This window comes from Coenobita brevimanus, chromosome 46 (genome assembly GCF_032717465.1).
Source record: "Coenobita brevimanus isolate Jiangsu-jjx chromosome 46, ASM3271746v2, whole genome shotgun sequence".
Lineage (NCBI taxonomy): Eukaryota > Metazoa > Arthropoda > Malacostraca > Decapoda > Coenobitidae > Coenobita > Coenobita brevimanus.
In genome coordinates this window covers 36,754,642-36,777,203 of record NC_136999.1, presented here as the reverse complement: position 1 = coordinate 36,777,203, position 22,562 = coordinate 36,754,642, and the positions used below count along the sequence as shown (strand labels likewise).

At 40.1% G+C, this 22,562-nt stretch overlaps 2 protein-coding genes across 2 annotated transcripts in view; one reads left to right on the top strand and one right to left on the bottom strand.

The window, feature by feature from the left end:
- LOC145398694 (ionotropic receptor 93a-like) overlaps positions 1–21,142 on the bottom strand; it is a 53,173-nt gene extending 32,031 nt beyond the window's left edge. Inside the window, exon 1 of the mRNA XM_080271495.1 lies at positions 21,086–21,142. The gene's annotated coding sequence lies outside the window, so the exon portion shown is untranslated. The remainder of the gene's footprint in view (positions 1–21,085) is intronic.
- Positions 8,597–9,166, top strand: LOC145398775 (uncharacterized). The gene has a single exon (XM_080271585.1). It carries the CDS (start codon positions 8,597–8,599, stop codon positions 9,164–9,166), a length of 570 nt encoding a protein of 189 aa, XP_080127711.1.
- Positions 21,143–22,562: the final 1,420 nt, after the last annotated feature.

Genomic DNA, 22,562 nt, shown 5'->3' with positions numbered 1-22,562 from the left:
CCACTAGTGCAGTATCATCTGCAAACAGCAGCTGCTTCAGATTCCACTCTCTACCATCAACATTCTCCAGAATCAGACCTTCACCTAGCACTCTTGCATTCACCTCCCTTACAACACCATCCATATAAATATTGACCAACTAGGGCGACATCACACATCCCTGCCGCAGCCCCACTCTCACGGGAAACCAGTCACTCACAGTATTTCCCAGTCTTACACATGCATTACTATTTACATAAAAACTTTTCACTCCTTTTAGTAACCTACCATCAAGTCTATACCATCTTAACCCATTGGAGCCCAGTGTCCAGAGTACTGGACAGAACTGGGATTTTTAAAGTCTTCATAAAGTAGGGAACCCCCCGGTAGGGATCTATGAGCTTCGCGACTATGAGCCGACAGGTGGAGGGCGGTATGCTTAGTGCCCTCCCAATGCAATGCCCCGCCCAGCACCGCTGGGATCCAATGGGTTAAAGCAGTCCACAAAACCTCCCTATGAATTCAATCATACTCTTTCTCTAAATCCATAAACGCCCAAAACACATCGTTGCCTTTTGCTAAATACTTCTCACACATCTGTCTCACAGCAAACACCTGATCCACGCATCCCCTCTCTCTCCTAAAGCCACACTGGTCATCACCAATCACTCCTTCAGTACCCTCTCTAAGTCTCTTAATCAACAGTACCATAGACCTTACCTACAACACTCAACAGATTTATACCCCTAAAGCTAGTATATTTATACTTATCACCCTTACCTTTATACAACGGGACCACACAAGCACCATACCTTTCACCATACCTTTCACATACCTTTCACAAAGCACACACTCAACAATCTTACTAAACAGTCAACAATAGTTGCTCCACCACGTTTTAGGCATTCCATACTATACCCATCCATACCTGCAGCTTTCCTTGTTTTCATCTCCTTTACTGCCTCCTGCACTTCCTCCTTCATGATCAAAGAATCATTCAACTCTCCCAACACATTTATTCCTTGCACCCTTCCATCCACCACAATCTCAGCCTCCCTTTCCTCCTCTATGTTTAACAATCTTTCAAAATAATCCACCCATCACTTCCTTACCATGTCCATCTCACTTAGAATCCTTCCATCCTCTGCTTTTACTTGCTCTTCCTTCCTAGACTCTCCCTTTTGCACTCTTTTCACCTCCTTCCAAAACATTTTCTTTTTCTGTTGAATATTCTCAGTCAACCACCTACCCCACCTCTCATCTGCTGCCACTTTAGCATCAAGCACAGCCCTTCTCGCGCTATTCCTCTTTTTTTCCTTATACTTCTCATATGACACCCCATCCTTCCTCTGCAGCCACACTTCATATGCACGTCTCTTCTCAGCCACAGCCATACTTACCTCCTCGCACCACCATTCACTTCCCTTTCTTACACCACAACCCACTCATCCCACACCACACACCTCTTCAGCATGCCCCACCACGGCACTCTTAAACAGCTGACATTCCTCCTCCACACTGCCATTTTCCTGATCTCTCACTGTGTTCCACTCATCCTTCAATTTCTACTGATACTGTATCATTTTCTCTCTTTTATACAACTCACTCACTTTCAAAACCTCCCTGCCACACCTAAATCTCCTAGCTCTTACCCATCTCTTACCTACTCTTAACTTTCCCTCCACCAGGTAGTGGTCAAAAATAACTCCACCCTCCCCTCTCAGAACTCTTACATCCAACAATCTTGATATTTCTAAAGCTTTTGACAGAGTATGGCACCGTTCCCTGCTGTCCAAACTCCTTTGCTATGGACTAACGTCTTTTGTTCCTTTGATTTCCTCACATCTCAGTGACAGGAAAATAAGAGTAAAAGTAGATGATGTATATTCCAATTTCCACTCAATTGACGCTAGCGTGCCACAGGGATCAGTTCTGGCACCTACCCTGTTCCTGGTTCATCTTAATGATGTCTTATCTGTCACCCACAATCCCATCCACTCATATGCAGATGACTCAACACTACATAGTTCATTCACACTCAGACATCCATTTACAAAGTCTGATATCTCCAACTTTCAACTCAGTACAGCCATCTCCATAAATCAAGACCTATCTACGAACAGTGAATGGGGTCAAAACAACCTTGTCTCATTTAATGCTAGTAAAACTAAATATATACTGTATATACAATTTACTAATAGACAGATACTGCCAGATTCGTATATTACCTTCAGTGCTACTAATATTTCCATCTCCAAAAGTATTGAAATTCTCAGCGTCTCATTTAACAATGCCCTCAGCTGGACCTCTCATGTTAGATCACTTGCTAAAACCGCCTCAAAGAAACTTGGATTATTGTACAGAGTCCGTAATTTCTTTGCTGATGGGCAGTTAGCTATAATTTATAAGGGTCATGGGCGCTCTCAGCTTGAACATTGCTCACCCTTGTGGAATGGATGTGGAGAGGTTGCATTAAAACAACTATACAAAATTCAGAACAAAGATGTTTTAATTATTAACAACCCTGCCATTACAAATAAACTACCTCCCGTACAAGTAAGAAGGAATATTTCCTCCCTTGCATTATTTTAGATATTTTTATGACAAATGCTCAGACGAAGTTGCGTCCATGGTGCCACGTCTCCATGTCTTCCTCGTGCTACAGGGGAATCTGGTAGCACTCATGACTGGCATGTCACTCAGCCATATTGCAGAGCTTCTGCCTATCAGAATTCTTTCATTCCCCGAACTGGATCTCTCTGGAACTCGCTTCCCTAGAGGTGTTTCCCTCCAATCTTCAACTTACAGCTGCTCAAGTCTAACTGGTACAAATTTTTTATGAACAGAGGACACCAGTAATCTGGTGTATGGATTATTATTTTTTATTCATTTGTTTTTCCTTCCTCTGTTCTGTTATTTTAAAAAAATATATCTTCCTATTACTTTCCTGGACACAACCACATAGTCCATCAGTGCTCTGTCAACAACCCTTCCTCCCTCCTGTCTCACCCATGTATACTTATAAATATCATTCTTCTCAGACAAGGTATTTTCAATCACCATCTCTTGCTCAACGCACATCCCAATCATTCGTTCCCCATTTTCATTTCTTTCAGGCACACCATGCATACCAACTACTGTACACCTTCAACTACTACGTTTTCCACTCTAACATTCAGATCTCCCATTACTACATGCACATTTGCTCCAAAACTCTGCAGACACTCATTAACATCATTACACTCATCAACATCATTCCAGAAAGACTCCCTCTCTTCGTCATCCCTCACATTACCAGGCCCATATACACTCACAAACACCCACAACTCATGTTCAAATTTCGATTTCACGCACATCAGTCTCGATGACACCTCCTTCCATTGAATGACACACTGCTGTACTTCTGGACGCACTAACAAGGTCATACCTTCTCTTGCCCTTCCTCTATCAACGCCTGACAATCTACCATTCACACTTCCAAACTCAGACTCAGATTTCCCCTTCATCTTCGTTTCACTCAAAGCTAACACATCCAACTTTCTTCTCACAAACATTCTCCCAGTCTCCTCCCGTATAGCCTGAATCGTACTACATCCACACACATTCACAGACCCAATCTTCACAGTACGAGATAAGTCAATTTCCCATCCCTTTCTCTGGCCTGTCTCTTTTCAGAAACTAAAAATAACGAGGTAGGGGTTCCTAGTCCCTTCACCCCTCTCCTTTTAGTCGCCTTTTACGACACGCAGGGAATACTGTGGCAGTATTCTTCCTAACAACCTGGCCGCAGAGTAGTAGTACCACCCGTTTGTGCCAGATTGTATCCCCCCCGCCACAGGGGGGGACACAATCTTAAACAGAATACCTCTGTGATCACTCCTTCCCAATGGACTTGTTATTTTTATATTATCCACAAAACACTCATCATCAGTAAATATAGGATCTAAAATACTTCCTTGTACATTACCTCTAAACCTTGTTATGTCCTGAACAAGCTGTGTAAAGTCCCTTACTTTTTCAACTAGTTCATGATAAAAGGTTTCCCAATTAACTGATACAGCACAATTCTTCCAATACATTCCCAGCACATTAAAATCTCCTATCAAAACTATGTTTCTAGCATCTTTATAGTTGCTGATTTCATGCATAAGCTCCAGAAGATTACCATTGTTCACTGTCTCACTATTTGGGCTTCTATATATTGATACAGTAAGCATATCACCATTGTTGCTTTTCATTTTAACAGCAATATATTCACAAAAACTTTTCTCAAACACATCAGAGGCATAAAAGATTCCTTGTTGTACTTGGAATAGCAGCCCTCTTCCTTCATCACTCCGTGAAAGATTTTCATCATCCATATCATATCCTTCAATGTGAAATTCTACTAATAATCTCTCAACTCAAAAAAATTCTTAGGTTTTACCTCCTGAAAGGCAATCACATGTGGAGAAAAATCCATATCCATAATCCTAATTTTTAGCTCATTTAGCTTATCTACAGTAAGTATATCTAAATTTCTGAACATAACTGTGATATTATTACATCTAGTGACATTATTACTTTCATTTCTTAATGAGTGCTAACTCCTCCTTTGCTATCCCGATCCTGAGGTGCCTCTCCCGATTCCCTCCTCCTCACCTTCAAGATATAGCGGTTCCATGGATCTCCTTGAACTACATAAATTCCCGAATTCCTTTCCGCCCCATTCTTATCCCTTGCTTCCTTTCTTAGATTTGCACCAATCTTTCTTTCATCTCTCGTCATGTCATGTGTAATGCTCACTTTCTGATGCGCTGAATTCTTGGCAGTTTTCAACTTATATCCCCTTGACATTATTCTATTTTCTAGGCCTCTCTGAACAATCACCAGCATGGGCCTAGGCTGTTTCTCGTCCATCACATTGGGTTCAGTGTATCACCCAATCCTCCTTATTTCAATGATGTTACTCTCAAAACATGACAAATTCATTTCTTTGGATATTTCAATAAATACTGTACCATCTTATCATGCTCAATTTTCTCACTTCTTATTTGTAAGTTCATACCTTCCTTCACCTGCTTTGGTATGTTGAACAATACTTAATTATTCACTCGATCCATCCTATTCTGAACCACCTGAGTTACTCGTACATCTTTTCCGACTTCCAGGGGTTGTGCTTGATGAACACTTAATTTTTTTGCTTCCTCCTGTGCCACATCTCTATAGGTGCGAGACAAATAATTCTTAACACCTGCGAGTTCACTCTTAATACTTTCTTTCACTTCATGACTCATTTCTTCCTTAACTTCATCAAGTATTTTTCCTTTGATGGATTCCACCTGGTTAGCAACTTCTTGGCAAATACTAACACTGATATTAATCATCCGAGGATATTGAAGAAGCAGCAGAGGTTTTGGCATTACCACTTGCTATACTGTTTAATTATTCGCTGGCTACTGGACAAATTCCAGAGGATTGGAAAAATACCCATATTACGGCTATACATAAAAAAGGTGATCCACGAGACCCCGTTAATTCTAGATCAGTGAGCTTGACTAGCGTTGTTTGTAAAATCCTGGAAGCCAACATTAGGGAGGATATAACTGAACATATGAAAGCCAATATCCTATTCAGTACCAAGCGGTATGTATTTATATCTGGGCATTCTGTTCTACAGCTGATAAAAGTAATAGATGAATGGACAGAGGCATTAGACCAAAGCTAGGCTATAGATGTGGTGTACTGCGATTTTTGCAAGACTTGATCGGGTTCCACAATGGAGATTAATGAGCAAGTTATCTAGCTGTGGCACTGAAGGACAATTAAGGACGTTGATTGGAAATTTCTTAACAGGGAGGAAGCAGAGAGTAATACTTAATGGAGAAGAGTCACCTTGGATGGGAGTTAAAAGTGGCATGCCCCAAGGATCAGTACAGGGTCCTCTGCTTTTTGTTGTATATATTAATGATTTCCCAGAATGCGCAACCCATGGCAGTAACATATACCTATATGGTGATGATACCAAATATTCGAAATTGTTGACAACAAAGAGGATTGCCATAACTTGCAGAAGGACCTAACAAATATGCATCAATGGACTGAGAAATGGCTACTAAGCTTCAATTCAGATAAGTGCAAGTCAATGCGAAATTGTAACACGAATGTTGATGATTACATATACAGGACTGATAATGAACTAAGGAGAACTACAGTGGAGAAAGATATAGTAGTAATTGACAACAAGCTGAAATTTTCAGACCATATAATGGAGAAAATCAACAAGACTAATAAGATTATGGGTCTTATACGACGATCCTTTTCAGCTTTGGATCCCGTAAACTTTAGAAATTTATATGTGGCACTGGCAAGACCAAATCTAGAATACGTGAATCAGGTTTGGAATCCATATTTTATGAAAAACACAGAATCGATAGAAAGAGTACAAAGAAGAGCAACACGGTTAACACCAGGATTTAAGAATCTACCTAATGAGGAAAGATTAGGGAAACATTAATTACCAGCTTTGGCTTACAGAAGAGGAAGAGGTGATTTAATTGAGGCTTTTAAGATCATTATGAGTATATATGATGAGGAGTGTAGTGGGCGCCTGTTTACCATGAGAAGCGATAGAACAACGACAAGAGGACATGAATGGAGGGTGGGCAAGAGGAGAGGCAGGACAAACCTCAGGATGAATTCCTCTGCGAGTACCAAATAATTAGAATAATTTACCATCGTGGGACATCAGTGCTACATCAGTAAACCAATTTGAAAGAAGGCTTGACAAGTTCTGGCAGGGTCAAGAATTTATATACAATTATAAGGCACGTATAACCACCTCACACAGCCACCATGATTTAGAGGCTTTTGAGCTGGAGCAACAGTTCAGTAGAGCCTTCTTCCAGAAATCTACTGTGAGTTATGTGAGTGAGCAGCTATATCTTTTATGAACTCCTGACTTCAAATTGCAGAACTGTGTCATGGCATTATCAGCTTTCAGGTCCTCATACAGAGTGTAAAATGCTCCGCGAGGAGTCTACTGTTCAAGGGATGGATCCAGAATTTTCAGTTTTTTTTTTTTTTCATGACCTTGCTCATTAAATATACACACATACTGTAGCTCTCTTCCTCACGTCCTCCATCATGAAGAGACACTAGTAGACCTATTCGCAGCGGCTAAAACCACCCGTGTGAAGGGCTGACCAAAGTCACACATCCAAACGAGCAGGTAATACTGCCGCGGCAGAAACCGTTCGTGTGAAAGCAACTCAATTCCTTGGTAGTACCAAGGTCCAAGGAGAGACTGCAGTGTTTCGGTGCGTGCGTTTTGAGAATCGGGTGCACCAGAACCGAAGCCTACCATTTCGGTTTAGGATGACCATATAAAAATTTTGGTTCATAATGTGGTAAAAACAATAACGGACGATGAGAAAAAAAAAAGTATAATATGAATGTTGATAACTTTCCCGTCATGACTGGAGATTCAGTTACTACCGATGTATAGTCGTAATGTCTACAAATTTTAAAGCTTCGAATGCCATCCTTTTACACCAATAGGAGTCGACATGTAACAAGAAAACATTAAGGCAGGTTCATACAGGCTCAGTCTGTTCGTTGGTATGTCGACTGTATTGAACAGACTTAGCTAATTATGGAAATAAGTATGTTTCGTATCAAAAGCATTTTTAATGCAACTTCCCATGATTATGTTGGTTAATCATGTGAAGTGTAAGCTTAATAATAACCTAGCATGCATTAAGTCAGTATCCTCGATGTCACCCTTATTATTGTTTATCAATAAAACACATTCCCTAAAAGCACAGTGTGGTGATTTATTTTTGTTTTTTACTTTTCCGAATGACATCACTGGCATATGAACACAAATTCCTACACGTCATCAATTGCCATTTCATATGTTAGTTAATTCTAGGAATGTATGTGGCATGTTGCCTTGGTTGTTGCAAACCGCCAAACTCTTCATTTACTTAAATACTGCAGGAACAGAGGATGGAGGGATTCACCTTCCCAGACCCGGCTAATCTGCATCTGTCGTTTGGTGCCACACGTGGTAATGGTCGTGAAGAACAGCGAGAGTATGCAGCACGTTTTCCTACGCGAATTCATTCACATTGCACAACTTTTCCTGCCACTGATGGGGAGTGCGGTAGCTCAGTGGTAGGGTGTTGGGCTCGTAATCGTGAAGTTGCGAGTTGGCGCCCCACCCGGTAGCTGCTGTGCTGTAGTCCTTTCACCGCAAGAAGTCTGTTCAGGGTGGGGCCCACCTGGTGAATCACCTCTAGCGAAACTGCCAAATCAACCGTAGTACATGTCTCTCTCTCTCTTATTTCCCATCTATGTGCTATTTGAAATTGTTTTTTACATTCTGTATATAGTAAAGGAAGCTATATAGTACATTGAGTATCACTTTTTAGAATTATAACAACGATTTGAATGAATTCTATGACACGTGGCAGCGCTTTTTTCCCATGTTGCCACGCTGAGGTCGGCGAGGGACCCAGGTCCACTCCCTGTCTAGCCACCACCCAGGAAGGAAGGTCCCACAACTTCCACTCGCTTTGTAGACAACGCCGAGTTAGTGTTCCAAGCCAAAAACGACGGGGATTATCATAACCAGATGAACTCAACACTTTTTGAGGAATGGTTCAGGAATCAGTTGCTTCCAAACATTTCACCAAACTCGGTAATCGTGATGGATAACGCTTCCTATCAATCTGTCAAGCTTGAAAAAATTCCTACTTCATCATGGAGAAAATTGGACTTGTGGGACTGGCTGATAAAGAAGGGAGTGCAGCCCCAAGATAACTTATCTAAAGCAGAGCTGCATGAGCTTGCCAAGAAGTTGGATATCACCACAACCTACGTAATTGACAAGATTGCGGAAGAAGCAGGGCATCGGGTTTTGAGATTACCACCATACCACTGTCAATATAACCCGATTGAGCTCATTTGGGCTCAGGTGAAGACTCATATAGCTAAGAAAAACACCTTTAAAATGGCTAACCTTAAAGTTCTTGTCAAAGAGGCTCTGAGTCTTATCACACCACAAAGTTGGATGGAAGTAGTGCGACATGCCGAACAAGTACAAGATGAAGATGCACAACAAGACATAGCAGCTGAACATTTCGTAGAGTCATTCATCGTCAGTATAACAGAAAGTTCTGATGACGAAGAAGATTATGATTAAAGATCAGAGAGAGGATTAGGCCTACAGGAGAAATCTCTTAAAAATAAAACCCGCCTAGACTTTTACCTCATAGGTGGTGTGGAAAAAATGTTGAAAATAAATAATAAATATATATATATATATATATATATATATATATATATATATATATGTACAGAGAGAGAGAGAGAGAGAGAGAAACAGGTGGGATGGGGGTAGGTAGGGAGACAGAGTGATAATCCGATAATTGGTGGTCAAATTGGCAATGTCGCACTCGGGGAAATTCTAACTTCTGCCACACCCTGAACGGACTTCTTGCTGCGAAAGGAGTATAGGAGGAGTAGCGCTCTCCTGTGACCCTCTCAAGGCTATGATCTGATGAGGTCTAGCTTGGGAAATAATCCTGCCATTGACAGAAGGGGCAAAAGAGACCATGGCTTACTCATACACTGGAGAAAGAGAAGTAGATGTTTTGGAGGCTGCTGGAGCTTATCCTATGACTAGTGTTCCTGTAACTGTAAATAAATCAGGGCTTAGTCACTCACCAGTCTGGAGGATATAACAAGAAAAGTCACTCTATCAATATCATTTTTGAAGGGTATAGAGTTTTCAGCAGTTACTTCAACAAACAAGGAACGAGGCTATGGGACACCTAATGTCTGATTTGGCTCATATCCCTGACTGGCGTAATAGTAATCTTGTTTTTAATGCGTCAAAAGCTCAGTTTATACATCTATCAAACCCTCAGAATATTCCGCAGGAGAACCCACTAATATTAATAGTATCCATCTCAATCCTCCAGCATCTCTAAACATACTTGGGGTTTCGTTCTCTGAGGATTTATCTTGAAAAAGATCATATGACATCCCTTGTAAAATCTGCTTGCAAGAGATTAGGTGTATTAAGCCGTCTCCATACCTTCTTTACCCCTGCACAGTTGTTGACTTTATACACTGGTTTTATTCGCCCCTGTTTAAAGTACAACTCTCATGAGTGACGAGGCTCCCCATACAGCATTTCTCAACAAGGTGGAGTCAAAGGCTTTTAGTCTCATTAACTGTCCTCCTCGTACTGACTCTCTTCAACCTCTGTCTCTTCGCCACACTGTTGCATTTTTATCTCTTTTCTATCGCTATTCCAATGGTCACTGCTCCTCTGAACTATCTGTTTGCACCCCTCCACCACTACGACGAGTGAGTAGCACCCGTCTAGCATCAAACTCTAATTCCTTATCTGTCTAATTCTCTAATGCAAGCATTATCCGTTATTCCCAGTCCTTCATTTATGGAACAGGTCAACTCTGGAACTGTCTCCCTCTGTTTATATTTCCTACTTCCTATGATCTCCAGTCTTTCAAACGCAGCGTGTGTCCAGATATTTCGAAATGAACGGATATTGAACTTAGCTCTCTGTTGTAATGTTCTTGTTTTTTTCTTGGAGGGAACGGCTCCATGCCTTTGGTTCCTTCATCCTTGCATAAAAAAAAAAAAAAAAAAAGCCTGTTGCTCGTCTAAGACGTCTAAAATTCTATCAGTTGTTCATAAATCGGGTATCTCACAATGGTGATGTTCCTAGTACTGTAATGTAAAATCCGCTTTTTTACAAAGGCATGTGTGAACATTATGAGTACACGCGAAACGTTCTGATGCTACACACGATGGCTATTCCAAGAATACAGATTCAACTATTTCATGTACATAAGCTTGGTTTCATAAGGATTCCATTTATATCGCCTGCTTGACACTTACCATTTTGTACTGTTATCATAAGTACATTTAGCTGATAACAGATTAATTACCTTAGACTATCACGAGCTGTACGAGTATTAATTATTTAGGATTTCATCGCACCCTGGCTGTGCGATACTCTTTTTTGGGCTGTATAATGTTGAATCCACTTTCAGCACGACAGGCAGCTTTAACTCGCATAATAAGCTTTTCTGGGACGAGGAAAACCAACATGTACCGAGGTGTACAGGATACCAACATAGAACTGCTAGCATTGTGTGGGATAATAAATGGGATAATGGACTGTTGGTAGGTTCTCGTGTACACCATGGCTATCCTTTAAGAGAACAGTAATTTCTTTAGTACAGTTTGCCAGATATACAAAATGTACCTCTAGCTACACGCAGAAGAATGCGGCTAATGCATGAAGGAATATCTGTCCATAATAGTGCAATTGTACAGTGCAGATTTATTTAGATGTTAAATAACGTGAACAGTGTATTGAGCACGTGACTCCCATTCCATATCCAGCACCATCTCTGGATCTGAATCTAGTTGACTTCTTCATATGGGGTCACTTGAAAACCTGTGTGTCTGAGGATCCAGTTGAGAGGAAGGATTTACTTGCATGGATTCAGGAGGTCTATGACAGAATTAACAATACTCTTGAGGTATTCAAACGTGTTAGTCATTTCATTACACGTTGATATAATCTATGTGTGAAGGTAAAGGCCAGGCACATGGAACATCTTGTGTAGGCTATGTGTCACTATAATACTTCGTCATTGCGCTTGGGACTTCACTAGTATAACTGTGTGAGTAATAATGTTCTGTAAAAAGATTCTTTACTTATAGATTTGTAATTCGACGCTGTATTTCCCTGCAACTTATTAATCCAGTTACTTTTAGCTTTTTAGGGCACATAAGCTTTACAATTAGGTCAGAAGTACGAAGGCTTTATATCCTCATCATTAAATATATAGGTTTCATCATTTGTCCATCATCCACTGTTATTCAGAATCATGCTTAAACGCCTCCTAAAGATTCATTACTGAGAGTCTAAATAGTGTGAAGACTTTTTACAATTCTGACACCTCGGTAACTCAGACGAAAATTAAGGGGAGTGAAAAGGGAGGAGAAAGTGTGCGAATGATAGGACAGATAATTTTGTCCAAACTGAACCTCCATGTTATGTATATTGGTTAAATAACCTGATCTAATTAACCCCTAAACCGCGGGCTTGTTTTGCTTTGACTTGCGGCTCCCGCAGGCATATTCGCACTCTGACAGACTCCCTAAAAATATTTGCCAAAAATCAGTTATTAGTCCTAGAATATTAAAAATACATAAGCTTATGGAACATACCTTCAGCTTTCTCTTGGGATGTTTGTTGAGCCTTCGTCGAGTGCCGTAGGACTTGTGGAGACCTCTGAATTTGGGTAACGAAGTCATCACTTTACACTACCCGACAACCCGTAAAATGATTACCACAGCCTGATATTATCACTAGAAACACTATTCTATGATCTCAAATGGTTTGGAATCCATACTCCCCCCAAAAAAAAACACTGTGAAAGCAATGAAAATTACGAGGGCGTATGACCTTCCCACTTGCGATCGTTCGCCGTTGGTGTTCTGTCATTTATTTTTCGTAAAACTCCTCACACTTTATATTTCTATTACTATATAACACTTATATATATATATATATATATATATATATATATATATATATATATATATATATATATATATATATATATATATATATATATATACAGTCTTTATCCATAAGTTTCCTTCAGTAATAGTAGTTTAATGACACTGTAGGCATTCAATTTCACTTTCAGTAAAATACGTAGCATTCACTTTCTCGTCCTGTATACTAGCGCTGAGAGTGGATGTCACTTTCACCTTCACTCTCATAACTCATAGTATTCATACATGCTAGAGTGAAACTTTCACTTTCATTACTCCTAGTATATTTACTCGTATTCTTATAATACTACTCATTTACATTTCTATTTACAGTATTTTATTTATATTATTTACATTTCTATTTTATTTACACTGTGTTAGGCACTGTCACTTGCAGTAACTTATAAAACTATTTTCCACTGTTCACATATATTTACATTCATTGCTTTCACATGCTGTTTACACATTATTTACATTTCCACTTGCACTGTTTTACTCACCAGAAAGATCGTAATCACTCTCTATCATTTGTCAGCCCTTTACCTCTTTCCACACGAGGTTTAGTACGGGGTAGAGGCCACAGGGCCCCCTGCATGGAGCTAAAAAGCAGCGGAATTTGACAGGCGTGAATCCGACGTACTTCCACCTTGAAAGATGACAGTAAACTGATACTGGTGGCCTCCCTAGAGGGAGTGCAATACTGCCAACGTCAGCCTTGTGACACCTGCTAATATATAGCTATGAAATGATTGCCAGGAAATCTAGACAATACATAATAAATTAGGTAGTTCCAGGTGAATGTAAATATCACTTAGGCTTCTCCCTTCCCTCCTTATATATATTTTTATTACGAGAATAGATTATCCAGCATATTTCAAGGGGAAATAAACAGCGAAAATTAGCAAATGAGTGCACGTGAGGTGTTGTCAGGTGATAATTAGCCAATTTCAGGTGTATGGTACTATCACTTACCTTATTTCTTTTATGTATATATTATTTGGTATAAGAATAGGGCATAGGGCTTATTTCAGTGGATGAAATCAGTGGAAAATTCCAGGGAAGATTTACTTAGCATAGAATACAGTGTGGTGGCCTGCAATAATCAGGTAGTTCCAGCTGAATGTAAATATCACTTAGGCTTCTCTCTTCTTTTCTTATATATATTTTTATTACGAGAATAGATTATACGGTATATTTCAAGGGGAAATAAACAGCGAAAATTAGCGAACGAGTGCACGTGAGGTGTTGTCAGGTGATAATTAGCCAATTCCAGGTGTATGGCACTCTCAATTACCTTATTTCTCTTTTGTATATATTATTTGGTATAAGAGTAGGGCATAGGGCTTATTTCAATGAATGAAATCAGTGGAAAATTCCAGGGAAGCTTTACTTAGCGTAGCCAAGGCCTAAAATTAGAAGGCCTCGTCGGTGGGGGGGACGGTAAGCCGTGACGTACTACTAGGTAGGTCTAGGTAGTGTTGGGTCAACTATGGTCGGGAGAGGTCACGCTGTGTGTTCAATGACAATAATAACGGAAAAACATTGTATTATATATTGATATTTACATTATTTGTATGTTTTATTAAGGTAATAATGCCTTACATGTGTTGTGTTCCCAGATGTAAGGGAAATTATAAAAATGGACCAAAAGTAAGTATTTTCTTTCCCGCAAGATAAAGAACTTGCATCTAAGTGGCTACGTGCCATTAAGCGCGACCAGTTCACTCCAAATCGGAACAGCAGGGTAAGTACAACATTATTTTCTATTCAGTATTATCAGAAAAGTGTAGAGAGTACAGTGAGAAGCTTTAAGTCATCGTAATTGTATTGAATATAAGACAAATGAGGCCTTAGCCATGCTAGGGTGTAGGACCAAAGCCATTACACAGACGTGGCTGGAGCTGGATAAGAGAGGAAAATATAACCCTTCATTTTTCCTACATATCTCCACAGCTTTCCTCTATAAACTGAATCGAATTCAAACGAAATTTGCATTACCTTGTTCACCCCGTATATAAGAGGCCCAATATAACACCTCCAGTATACCATCAATATATCACCCCAATATACAGTGACACTCCAGTATAACACCCCAATATACTACCAATATAACAGCCCCAATATACCACCAATGTAACACCGCAATATACCACCAATATAACACCCCAATGTAATACCAGCAATATAGCACCCCAATATAACAGCCCCAATATAACAGCCCAATGTAATACCAGCAATATAGCACCCCGATATAACAGCCCCAATATACCACCAATATAACAGCCCAATGTAATACCAGCAATATAGCACCCCAATATACCATCAATGTAACACCCCAATATACCACCAATATAACACCCCAATGTAATACCAGCAATATAGCACCCCAATATAGCAGCCCCAATATACCACCAATGTAACAGCCCAATGTAATACCAGCAATATAGCACCCCAATATACCACCAATGTAACACCCCAATATACCACCAATATAACACCCCAGTGTAATACCAGCAATATAGCACCCCGATATACCACCAATATAACAGCCCAAATATACCACCAGTATAACATCGCAGTATACCACCAATATAACATCGCAATATACCACCAATGGAACACCCCAATATACCACCAATATAACACCCCAATGTAATATCAGCAATATAGCACCCCAATATACCACCAATATAACATCCCCAATATACCACCAATATAACATCGCCATATACCACCAATATAACAGCCCTAATATACCACCAATATAACAGCCCCAATATACCACCAATATAACAGCCCCAATATACCACCAATATACTATCCCCAATATACCACCAATATAACAGCCCCAATATGCCACCAATATAACAGCCCCAATATACCACCAATATAACAGCCCCAATATACCACCAATATAACAGCCCCAATATGCCACCAATATAACAGCCCCAATATGCCACCAATATAACAGCCCCAATATACCACCAATATAACAGCCCCAATATAACAGCCCCAATATACCACCAATATAACAGCCCCAATATACCACCAATATAACAGCCCCAATATACCACCAATATAACAGCCCCTTCCTCACCCAATTATCATCCCCCATCCTCTCCACATGTCCAAACCACCTCAATCTACCTCTCCTCATCACAACACCAATACACTCCAGTCTCATCCTACCTCTCAACTCTTCCATTGTAAACCCAGCCCCTCCAGGCCTTGGACGCAGGGACGCACTGCACATCCAACTAATCATTGTCATTTCTGTACGTCTGAGCCGGCGAATGTCTTCCTCCTTCACTGCCCAGGTCTCACTGCCATACAGCATTACACTCCCAACACATGCTGCATACAAAGACCCCTTAGCACGTAGGGAGAGCCCTCTCAATGTCAGGAGAGGCAAGAGCTCCCTGAACTTCTTCCAACCACTTCTCACCCTAGCCACAGAGCTAGCTCCAGCCCCACCTCCAGCACACATGTCTCCCAAATAACAAAACTCTTCCACACACACTCAAGAGATTCACCAGCAAGTTCAATCCTTTCACGTCTGACGATCTCCACCTGCTCACCCCGGCACGCCGCACACATAAAATCAGCATTATCTCGCAGCCTACCTCTGATACCACTACATCTCTTATGCACCCATTTATCACACACACCGCACAAGATGGAATTACTTCCCACGCCCTTGTGGCAAACTGCACATGGCCACTCTCCCTCGTCTTTGACAGTACCACCACCAACCCTAGATATCATCACTTTTGTTTTATCTGCATTTACCCTTAAACCCTTTTGCCCCATACCATCTCTCCACTTCCTAAACCTTTCCTCCGCCTCCCTTTCATTCTCTGCAATCAACACCAAATCATCAGCATACAACAACTCCCACGGGAGTCCGTTTCTAAAGTCACGTGAAAGGGCTTCAAGTACCATGATAAACAACATGGGACTCAAGACTGACCCCTGATGCACACCGACATTCACGGAAAACTCATCACTCAAATCTCCACTCACTCTTACCTGGGTGTGAGCACCCACATACATGGCCATAACCACCCTAACCAACCACTCCTCCAAGCCAAGCTTTCTCATTGCCCACTTCACCACCTCTCTAAGGACTCTGTCAAAGGCCTTTTCCAAATCAACAAAAACAAAATAAAGATCCCTTCTCCTACCAATATATTTTTCCTGAAGCTGTCGAACAATGAATATGGCATCAGTGGTCCCCCTACCTGGCATAAACCCAAACTGCATCTCATCAATATTCACTCTTTCTCTAATCATACCTTCTAAAACTCTCTCCATTACCTTCATTATCTGATCTAAAAGCTTTATACCTCTATAATTTACTCTTTCCAGGGCATCACCCTTCCCTTTATACACATTTACAATTACACTCTTCAGCCAATCATCTGGGACAACACACTCATAAATAATCCTATTTATCAGGTCAGTGACTAAACTCACCCCTATATCGCTTGAGGCCTTCAACATTTCAGCAGTCAACCCAGACACACCTGCTGCCTTCCCCACCCTCATCCTGCCTATTGCCTCACTCAAAGTAGCAGTATCAATCAAAGGCCAAGGGCCAGACACTGGATCTGCTGGCTCCAAACCTTCCCTGTCCCAGTCAAACTCCTCATTCAGCAACCGGTTATAGTGCTCTCTCCATGCATCTTTAATATCCTCACTGTTCACCACTACCCTTTCTTCATCATTCTTCACACACTGCTCACCTATGATATCCCGATTATCCCTCTTCACCTGACCTGCCACCCTAAATATATTTTTCCTTTCCCCATGATTTAGGTTATCAAGTAATTGTCTCTGTGACTCAGACTTTGCCCTGTATACCTCTCTCCTAGCCCTACGCTTGGCAGCCATATATTCCTCTTTGCTACCACCCTTCTTCCACTCCCGGAAAAGCCTTCTTTTCTCCTTAATTGCAGCTTCTACACCCTCATCCCACCACCAAGTTACTTTATGTCCTGGTGGTCCTCTTGTCCAGCCACATGTTACATCAGTAACACTCAAGAAATTGTTCTTGAGGGCTCTGTACTGTTCATTAACGCCTCTGTCTACAGCTCCCTGTTCAGCCACCACTCTCCTCAACTCGCTATAGAAGGCATCCCTTACTACTTGGTTTTTCAGCTTCCATATTTTCCTCCTAGGTACATAAGTCCTCCTTTCCATCACTTGTTCTTTAAGCACCATATCACAAATCAATATATATATATATATATATATATATATATATATATATATATATATATATATATATATATATATATATATATATATATACATATATATGTAAATAATGCTGTAATTTATACCAGATCTCAGATAAGTCACTATAAGTTTCTTTTGTAGTAACTGTTCTTTTACAATTGTAATGTGTGTGTGTGTGTGTGTGTGTGTGTGTGTGTGTGTGTAAATACGTATGTCTATCTATCTATCTATTGCCAGACGCCTCAATCCCGTTTGGGGTGGCCACAAACAAAATCGCCTCCACGTCGCCCTGTCCCCTGCCATTTCACTGCCCTGCTCCAAGCTCACACCCCCTTCTCTCATATACCTCTCCACCCCATCCCTCCATCTCATCCTCGGCCTCCCCCTCCCTCTTCCCCCGTCCACCTCACTCACATACACCCTCTTCGTCAGTCTTTCACCCTACATCCTCTCCACATGGCCAAACTACCTCAGTGTGTTCCTCATGAAGCTTCCTATCACATCCACATCCTCACCACAACGCTCCTTTATATCCTCATTCGTCAGCCTGTCTTTCCATGTGACTCCACAGGCTCCTCTTAAATAACTCATTTCCAATGCTCTCACTCTTGACTTGTGTCCTTCCAACAACGTCCAACCTTCACTTCCATACGTTAGAGTTGGTATCACAATACTGTCATGTAGTAACTTTTTCACTTCCATGCTCACTTCCCTGTTTCTTATCATTGCCTTCAAAGAACCAGCAACCTTTCTTCCCTGCTGTACCCTTTCAAGCACTTCACCCTCCAAACCTCCATTTTTATTCATCACACTACCCAAGTACTTAAACGTACTCATATTTTCTAATTCCTCACCACCCAACCTCGCTGTACATTCACTGACTTCACCTCTCTCAAAGACCATCACTTTACTCTTCCCTACAGTCGCCTTTAGATTTCGTTTCTTACACACTCTCCCAAACTCATCCACCAAGCCTTGCAACTCCCCTTCGTCTTCACTCAACAACACAGTATCATCTGCAAACAACAGTACAGGGAGTTTCCAAACACTATCCTCTCTCACCAGGGCCACTCCAACATCCACTACCCTACCTTGTACCTCCTTTAATACCTCATCCATGAACAGGTTGAACAACCATGGAGACATGACACATCCCTGTTTCAACCCAACCTCCAAAGAGAAAAATTCACTTTTCACAATCCACACGCACTGCAGCCTTAGCACCATCATACATACTCTTCACAGCATTCAACAACTTTCCATCTACTCCATATATTCTTAATACTTTCCAAAATCCTTGTCTATCCACCCTGTCATATGCAATCTCCAAATCCATGAAAGCCGCATACAACTTCTTTCCCTTCTCTAGAAACTTTTCCACTAACGCTCTAAGAATGAATATCTGATCTACACAAACTCTTCCCTTCCTAAAGCCTCCCTGTTCTTCTTCAACTAATTACTCTGTTTTTTCTCGAACTCTGTCAAAAAGTATCCTACCATACACTCTTCCTATTATACTATGAAGACAAATGCCCCTATGATTACCACACACTTCTTTTTCCCCTTTTCCTTTGTACAAGGGAATAATTATACATGACTTCCAATCCTCCGGGACTCTACCTTCCTCCCAGGCCAATCTGCTCATCTTCCACATCCATTCTACTACTATTTGTCCCCCATGCTTCAGCATTTCACCACGCACTCCATCAGTTCCTGGGGCTTTCCCCAATTTAACTTTCTTCATTGCTTCCACAACTTCTATCCTACTGACTTCTTCCTGTCCTCTCACATCCCTCCTTCTCCCAGCCATTCCCCAGCCACTTAAACTCGCATTACTTCCATCCTGTATGTTCAACAATTCCTTAAAGTGTTCTCTCCATCTGCTCACTTTTTCTCCCTTCTCCACTAGTAATCTACCATTTTTATAATTCACTCCCCAGCTAACCTCACTTCCACCCTGTCTTACTCTCTTCACCTCTTTCCAGAACATCTTCTTACAGTCCCTCCACATTACACTCAAATTCCTTCCAAATTCCTCATCCACTCTCTTCTTACTCTCTCTTACTAATCTTTTCACCTCTCTCTTTCTTTCTACATATAACTCTCTCTTCCACCTCTCAACTTTTTTCACGCCCCTATTTCTCATCCATTCATTGTATGCTTTTTTCTTTATATATGTGACTTTATATATATATATATATATATATATATATATATATATATATATATGTATATATATATATATATATATATATATATATATATATATATATATATATATATATATATATATATATATATATATATATATATATATATATATATATATATATATATATATATATAAATATATATATATGTATATATATATATATATATATATATATATATATATATATATATATATATATATATATATATATATATATATATAAATATATATATATATATATATATATATATATATATATATATATATATATATATATATATAGATAGATATATATATAGATAGATATATATATATATATATATATATATATATATATATATATATAAATGTAATAAATTATGCTAGATTTCAGATGTCACTACATACGTTTCTTTGGTAGTAACTCTTCTTTTACCAATGTAAATTTTTCACAAGAATAAAATTATGAGTACCAATAAATCTATTAATATATAATATCATTTAACACACACCCACACACACACACACACACACACACACACACGTACACAACAGAGAGTTGGTGAGGCAGAACCTTGACCACCACCTGACCACGCACCTTGCCCCTGACCTACGCCCCTGAGTTCACAAGAGGATTGGAGAGACCTTCTAATTTTATAAGGCGTTGGCATAGCATGGCCGGGCAGGTGAGAGGAGAGGGTAATGGAGGGGAGGTAGGGAGGGGAGTCAAGAACGTGGAGAAATGGCTAAATTGTCAACAATGGATGGGAGTACAGATGAGATTGGGAGTGCTGACTAGTGTTGGACATTGGCAGTACTGATAGATGATACAAGCCACCACTTGAAAGCCCGGGCAAATTCAAAATAACAGAATCACAAAAGTGACGCCCCGCGGTACGATACGTTGCTCCAAAGTGTCACGAAAGTGATGGCCCACGGTTATGGGGTTAATGATATACTTCCAAATTACGATGCTTGTACCCTGAACATTTGTTCTTACAATTCTGAACCATAATATAGATAGATAGATAGACAGATAAGTAGATAGAGATCAGGAAGTTTGGAACGTGACATTTAGGGAACCTTCTTGGAGGAGGATGCGAATACAGTTGAAGATGTTGGTGTCTCGTCTGTCTGTAAGGTGGGTGCATGGGGGAAGGCAGGAGGGCAGGATCAACATGAGAGTGATCACGGCCAGCAGTGCCGCCCCCACAGCCACCCACACTAATCGTGACAGAGGCAGCAGGAAGCCCCATGGGTCCACTTCAGGGCGTCCACGGGTACCCAGTATATTATACCGTGTAATAAAGATGGTAGGACTGCAGTACAAATCCTTAATTTTGTAGGATGAGATGGGATGTGGCCCACAGCTGAGATCGGCCTCCTGAAATTTAGTGAATTAATATAAAGAAAGTGTACGCAGCTAAAATCAATCAGATATGAAGGTCGTTTAGTAAAATGGCCGGTTATGAAAAAGCATAACAATAAAACCATGGTTACTAGTTGGTACACTTTATGTCAAGAGTTTAAGTCAAGACTTAAAAGTAGTGCTGTATTGCGCATACTGAGCTGTATAAGGCTTGCCATCATTTTATGTTACATCAGTTGATATGGAAGTCATACTAGCCTAATTCAACAAGATTTGACAAACTATATAAACAAGACAGAGGTAGTTATCTTCATTGAGAACTAAGTGATTGAGAAAATAAAACAAATGCAACCGAGTCATGGACACTATTGATTGTTTTTCCACAGCATATCACTAAATGAGCATCTTGTGATAGGATTTTTAATGAAGATGTAATTTTATATTGCGTATTGTTTTTGTCTATCTATCTACCTGCGTATGTGACTATGTATATGTATCTATTTAGGGTGAATATGTATTTATATGTCTCCCTGTCTATGTATATATGAATGTCATTTATATGTGCATGTAGCATATGTATATGTATCCATGCCTGTATATATACCCATATCTAAACATGCGTACCTAACCTGTACATACAGGTGTGTGAATATATACATATATGCATAGATATATACGTAAATGTATGTGTGCATATGTGCCTCTCTTTGCATACATGTGGACATACGTGTGTATCTATGTACCATTTTGCTCATCTCAAAACTTGTAATGATAATTACTGCAACAATTTTGGGCCATATATGTGTCATTGTATGTCTTTGTTCGTTATTGTGCTTGTAGTGATAATTACTTCTCTATGTTATGAAGGGGGATTTGTCAGTTAGGTAGTCTCGTACCTTCGCGACGTTTCTGGTACCATAAGTTCGGTACGAGTCAGAGTTGCCAGTTAGCCTGCTGTTTGTGAGCGTAGTTATTTCATAAGTTATGCATTAATTTAATGTGTTTTTTCTCAGTAATTTTTTATTTAAATGACTGCTTGTTAAATCATGTAGTTTAAGTTCGTATGGTAAATTATTTAGAGTGTTATGTAATGTGAGACAACTCTGCATGTTTTGATGTGTCTGAGTTGGCAACCAATGCCCGTCAAGAGTATACTCGTAAAATGTAGACGTTTCGAGAGTAATGCAAGCT

What these genes read in the sequence shown, in the direction of transcription:
- LOC145398775 (XM_080271585.1), top strand. Translation starts at nt 8,597, where the DNA reads ATGAACTCAACACTTTTTGAGGAATGGTTCAGGAATCAGTTGCTTCCA.